Source organism: Chrysochloris asiatica, unplaced genomic scaffold, assembly GCF_000296735.1.
Source record: "Chrysochloris asiatica unplaced genomic scaffold, ChrAsi1.0 scaffold00001, whole genome shotgun sequence".
Classification (NCBI taxonomy): domain Eukaryota; kingdom Metazoa; phylum Chordata; class Mammalia; order Afrosoricida; family Chrysochloridae; genus Chrysochloris; species Chrysochloris asiatica.
In genome coordinates this window covers 41,262,347-41,268,817 of record NW_006408519.1, presented here as the reverse complement: position 1 = coordinate 41,268,817, position 6,471 = coordinate 41,262,347, and the positions used below count along the sequence as shown (strand labels likewise).

At 44.7% G+C, this 6,471-nt stretch overlaps 1 protein-coding gene across 1 annotated transcript in view; it reads right to left on the bottom strand.

The window, feature by feature from the left end:
- The window catches only part of TG (thyroglobulin), a 266,945-nt gene that overhangs the window by 123,283 nt on the left and 137,191 nt on the right, over positions 1–6,471 (bottom strand). The window contains exons 36-37 of the mRNA XM_006830717.1: positions 5,500–5,634; positions 1,394–1,558 (exon numbers count right to left, since the gene is read on the bottom strand). Coding sequence (XP_006830780.1) covers positions 1,394–1,558; positions 5,500–5,634 — 300 coding nt within the window. The remainder of the gene's footprint in view (positions 1–1,393; positions 1,559–5,499; positions 5,635–6,471) is intronic.

The following is a 6,471-nucleotide window of genomic DNA, read 5'->3' as shown; positions in this document are numbered from 1 at the left end:
TGTTGTTAGGTGCCGTCAGGTTGGTTCTGACTCATAGTCCTTGGGAATGCCACACAAATCCTGTATACGGTTTTCAGGCAGCGGCTGGTGAGCTAGAACTGCTTTACGGTTCAAACTGACTTTGTAGTTCAGCACATTAACCCACGGTGCCATGCCAGGACGCCCCATGAAGTCTATGCAAAGGTACATGTGGGCACGCATCTGCTGCTCAGATTTCACATGGAATTCCTGCCACACAGAATGACTGGAGAAATGATCTAATGGATTCTACAGAACTCACAGCCCAAAGTTAGAGCATTGCTAACAAGACTGTCCAGATGGTTAACTGTCCCACTGAAACTGATCAGGACTGAATAATATAACTGTCCAGTCTAAAATATGACTTATGATTGAAATTCAAGATTTCAGCCCTCTCTGGCCTGGTCTGAAGGCTGAGGGGGAGGAGAGGGCAGAGAAGGGGGCATCAGCAGTATTAAGATAAGCAGTGTCGAGGCTCTAAGGTTAAATCTGGTTTGGTAAATAAAGTTTTATTTTATTTCAAATACAGAGCTGACCATGGCTGCTTTCATGTTGCAATAATGAGTCATTGTAATAATGATGGGCTTGTTACGCTGTAAAGCCTAACATAGTTTTCATCTGGTCCTTTACAGAGATAGTTGGCCAGTCCTTGCTCTAGGGGACAAGATGGCAGATGGAGCAAACACCTTAACAGTCATTAATTTCAACCAAGGAATACTTGTAATGGGGGTGATATTCCCTGTAGATCCTGAAACTCTAATGTTGACTGGTTCACAGCTCTTGTCTATCTTGCTTAGTGATGGATTTAAGTTGATACATGAATCCTCCTCGCCTTCTTCTCTGCTGGGACACCCCAGCAGCTAACACAAGTCCTGATAACACAATAGCAACTCACCAAATGTGTTGTTAAATTAAACAGAGCAAGGAACAGCTTCCCTCTCCAAAATGCAGTATCCAAGCAACAGCGTCACATGCGTGAGAGTTGCATTAGAGATAGGAGATCTAATGCCAAAGCCCTGTTCTGTCATCGCTGACTGTGTGAGATCAGAGTCTGGGCCTCACTCTCTTCATCTGTTAAATGGGGATAAAACCTCTACCCTGCCACCTCATAGGATTAGTGTGAGGACCAAAAGAAATAAAGAACCTTCTAAACCACAGAAGAGTAACAAAAAGTGGCCTGCTGAGTTATTTTACTACAAAACTCAAAGAACAAATTGGCTTTCATAATTCAAAGGAACAGATGAATTTTCTTACCTTCCTTGAGGCTCTGAGTACCTCCTAGCCCAGGATCACTTTGTCAAGTCAGTCATGTTTGAACAGCCCCTTCCCACCATACCCAGGGTCCCAAGAATGACCACAAAGGCCCAAGGTTTACCCAGCTTCCTGTAGATGTGAGCTGCCTCCTCTCGAAGCAGAAGTCGGCAACTCTGGCTCTGCAGACTATGTGTGCAGCTCTGGGTATCAGCATAGAACAGGCACCGCACAGTCCCAGGCCGGGCCTGCAGGGTGGTGACAATGCAGGACTGATGGCGGGAACACTCTGGGGAGAAGAAGGGGGAAGAGTGAGACCTGGAGCCCAAACACATCACCTCTGTCATCAGCATATCCATGCATCTAGCTACCTATACATCCATCTATGCCTCCATCCAACCACCTACCAACCTATCCACTCTCCAATCTATCCATTTACACACCTACTCATCTGTTCACCCACCCATCCATCCATCCATGCATCCATGCATCCATGCATCCATCCATCCATGCATCCATCCATCCATGCATCCATCCATCCATCCATCCATCCATCAATGTATTCATCTATCCATCCACCCATATCCATCCATCCATCCATCCGTCCATCCAGACATCTATCCATACCCATCCATTCACCTACCCATCCACCCTCCAATTACCCACCCACCCACCCATCTAATCCATCTAACAACCCATAGTCATCCACCCATCCAGTCACCCATTCTTCCATACCCATCCATCACCCACACATCCATCCCCTCATCCACACAATCAGTCACTTATTCCTTTGAGTACTACACATCCCAGATGTTGTGCCAGGAGCTGGAATAAAATACTTGTGGTAGGGAATTCAATATTCCCCTCAATCTATTTTCCACACTCAACTTTGGATTTTGTTTAATGGATAAATATACCCTTGTCCTTTCCCTGTTTAAAACACTGCTATGGATTTCAAGTGCATGCAAACTTCGTATCAGATAAGGTTTCCCATATTCCAACCTTGTCTTCCTCTTCAGCCTCATTTCCCTCTATCTTCTCTCTGCTTAGAACCCTGTAAGTACTTTCTCCTGTGTGCCAGCCACTACACTTGTTATTTCTGTTATTGGATGCCGTCGAGAAGGTTCCAACTCATAGCGATCCTATAGAGGATTTGCGCAGCCGTACATCTTTGTGGAAGTAGGACGTCTCGTCTTTCTCCAACAGAACAGCTGTTGGGTTTGAACTGCTAGCCTGGTAGTTTGCAGTCCCGTGCTTATTCTACAGAGCCAATGCACTGCATTAAACAAGTTAAATGATCCATAGCATTCAGGGTATCCAGTCTTGAGAGCAGCTCTGAAAGTAGTGATGCTGCATTTGATGGCACGAGTTATGCAATGCCTAACCTGTGGGACACATGGTGCGGTGCTGTAGGATCAGCAATGGACGGAGAACACACAGTTGGTGGTTCAAACCCACCAGATGCTCCTAGGCAATACTATATAGGGTTGCTATGAGTCAGAACTGACTCACCGTTTCTTAACAACAACAACAATCTGTGAATGGTGCCAACCAGAGCTGTGCAGTGGTGTCCCTGTCTGTACTATAAGTGTGCATTCTTGCCTGTTCTTACACAACTTTGTAAAAGAGAAAACTAATGGAATCTCTGAAGACCGAAGACCAGAAGAGTTGTGGGATGACATCAAGAACATCATACACGAAGAAAGCAAAATGTCATTGAGAAGACAAGAAAGAAGGAAAAGGTCAAAATGGATGCCAAAAGGAACACTGAAACTTGCTCTCCAGTGTAGAGATGCTAAAGCAAATGGAAGAAATGAGGAGGTAAAAGAGATGAACAGGAAATTTCAAAGATCAGCTCAAGAAGATAAGGACAAATATTACCACAAAATGTGAAAAGATCTGGAATCAGAAAACCAAAAAGGAAGAACATGCTCAGCATTTCTCAAGCTGGGGGAACTGAAGAAAAAAGTCAAGCCTCGACTTTCAATATTGAAAGATTCTCTGGGCAAATTATTGAATGATGCAGAATGCATAGAAAAGATGGAAGGAATACATAGAGTCATTGTACCAAAAGGAAATGGTTAATGTTCAACCATTTCAAGAAGTAGCATATGATCCAGAGTCAATGATACTGAAGGAGGAAGTCCAAGGTGCATTGAAGGAATTGGCAAAGACCAAATGTCCAGGAATTGATGGAATAAAAACTGGACTCTTTCAAGAAAGTGAGGTGGCACAGGAGGCACTCACTCATCTCTACCAAGAAATTTGAAAGGCAACTATCTGGCCGAGTGACTGGAAGAGACCCGTATTTGTTTCCATTCCAAGGAGAGGTGACCCAACAGAATGTGGAAATCATTGGACAAACTCTTTGATATCCCATGCGAATAAAGTTTTACTGGAAGTAATACAGAAACAGCTGCAAGCATAGACTGACAGAGAGAGAACTTCCAGAGGTTCAAGCCAGATTCAGAAGAGGCCATGAAACAAGGGATATCATTGCTGATGTCTGATGGATCTTGGCTGCAAACAGAGACTATCAGAAAGATATTACTGACTACACAAAGGCGTTCGATTGTGTGGATCATGACAAGCTATGGACAACATTACAAAGTATCAGTATTCTGGAACACTTAATTATACTCATGAGGAATCTGTACCTGGACCAAGAGGCAGTTGTTCAGACAGAACAGGGGAACACTGAATGGTTTAAAATTAAGAAAGGTGTACAACAAGGTTGTATTCTTTCACCATACTTATTCAACCTGTATGCTGAGCAAATAATCCAAGAGGCTGGGTTCTATGAAGAAAAACGTGGCATCAGGATTAGAGTAAGACTCATTAGCAACCTGCCATATGCAGATGATACACCCTTGCTTAATGAAAGTGAAGAGGACTTAAAACATTTACTGATGAAGATCAAAGAGCACAGCCTTCAGTATGGATTACATCTCAATGTCAAGAAAACAAAAATCCTCACCACTGGACCAATAAACAACATTCTGATCAATGGAGAAAAGATTGAAGTTGTCAAGGACTTCATTCTTCTCGGATCAACTATCAACACTCACAGAAGCAGCAGTCAAGAAATCAAACGGCATATTGCATTAGGCAAATGTGCTGCACAAGACCTTTTTAAAGTGTTGAAGAGCAAAGATGTCAGCTTGAGGACTAAGGTGCACCTGACCCAAGCCATGGTATTTTCAATAACCTCATATGCATGTGAAAGCTGGACAGCGAATAAGGAAGACAGTAGAAGAATTGATGCTTTTGAGTTATGATGTTGGAGGAGAATATTGAAAGTGCCATAGGCTGCCCATAGAACCAACAGATCTGTGTTGGAAGAAGTGCAGCTACAGTGCTCCCTGGAGGCCAAGACTGTCAAACTTCGTCTCTCATGCTTTGGACATGTTGTCAGGAGGGATCAGTCATTGGAGAAGGATCTCATGTTTGGTAAGGTGGAGGGTCAGAGAAAAAGAGTAATCCCCAATGAGATGGATTGGCTAAGTGGCAGCATCAATGGACTCAAGCATGGCAACATTAGTGGTGTTGGCCCAGGATTGGGCAGTGTTTCGTTCTGCTGTACATAAGGTCCATATGAGTCGGTACCAACTTGATGGCACCTAACAATAACAATGGAATCTCAGAATGGGAGGAGTGTAAATTCTGCCTAAACTCAGCCTCCTTCGGAATCTAGAAGCCAAGTCTGTAGAACATTCTTTTCAAGTAATCACCAAGCCTCTGTTTAGACACCCTCAATGACAGGAAGTCCTCAATAGGTCATGCACATCTGTAAACAGAATGATCTATAGGATAATTGGTTCAAGTGAAAACTGTTTCCTGAAATCTGGTTTTACCCTCAGGTCCCATTAGTTAGGCAAGTGTCATTCTCCTTCCCCATGACAGCCCATCTGTTATCTGAGGGCTTCCACACATTCCTGTCTCAGACCAACTCCCTAAGGTCCTTCCTGTAATCACCCTCTGGCCTGGATCAATGTCCCCTCTCTGCTGACTGGCTTATCTCCTTGGAGACCCTGACCCTAGAAAAGCCCTAGGGACTGCTAACTGCAGAGGAGACCACTCCCGGGATCCATCCCCCTGGTGAACTCCTTCCTGCCAGGCATCCCAGGCTCTCCTGGGCTCTCACAGGAGTTCCTGAGGTCAGAATCGTGAATGGCACTTGTATAAGGTCCTGTGTCAGTCACCCTTCCAAGAACAGGAAATGCCTCTTACCCAACAAACAGAGGTCTCGGGCAGCAGAGAAATCGCCGGCTGCAGCGTTGCTGATGTGGGCAACATCGAAGTGTCGGATGGAGGGATCCACAGTGACTGATGAGGGGGTCAGAGGCTGCCATGCGTCCAGAGAGACTAGGAGAAAAAGCAAGGGACAGTCACACAACTCCACTTTGTGTATGATGAAGATGGCTGAGCCGGACCAAAGGTCCCAAGACAATGACCCTCCAATGTCCCTCCAGCATTCCTTTCTCCAAATCTCCAGTCTACAACTCTACATTACAAGTTGTGTATGAGCCAAGCCATGTGCCCGGGTCTAGAGATACAAAGGTAGCTGTTGTTGTTAAATGCTGTCGAGTCAATTCTGACCCATAGCAAACCTGTATAGGGTTTCCAAGGAGCAGCTGGTGAGCTTGAACCATTGATGACTTTGCAATCTGACACATTGGCCTACAGCGCCACACCAGGACTCCATAGGGATACAAAGGTAAAAAATAATAATTATATATAAAAGCATGCCTAGTTCCCTTAAGCAGCTCATAATAAAGTGGGAGAGATGTTGAGAAAATCATAGTGACCCTGTACAGGGTCTGACCGAGCTTGAGGTTAGTAGGCCTGTGTGGATGCTACAGTGCCACACCAGGACTCTCAAATAACAGTGAGGAGGGCCAAGTGCTGCCACCTAATGCAGACCTCTACACTGTCCTGGAGAGCTGGTTCTAGATCAGCCTCCACAGGCGCTGCTGGGACAACAGCCAGGGAAACTTCATGGAGACAATCGACTGATTTTTTTTTCTTTTTTTTTTAACCTTTGTCTTTGATGTTTTTCAGAAGATCGTCATCATTTACCCTTTCGAGAAGCATTTGTGAACACTTGCCTTGTGCTTGCAAAACACTATGGCAATCTATGGTGTGGCAGTTTACCATGGACAAAGCATGTCCACATCTTCATCACACTGGATCCAGAGGTGT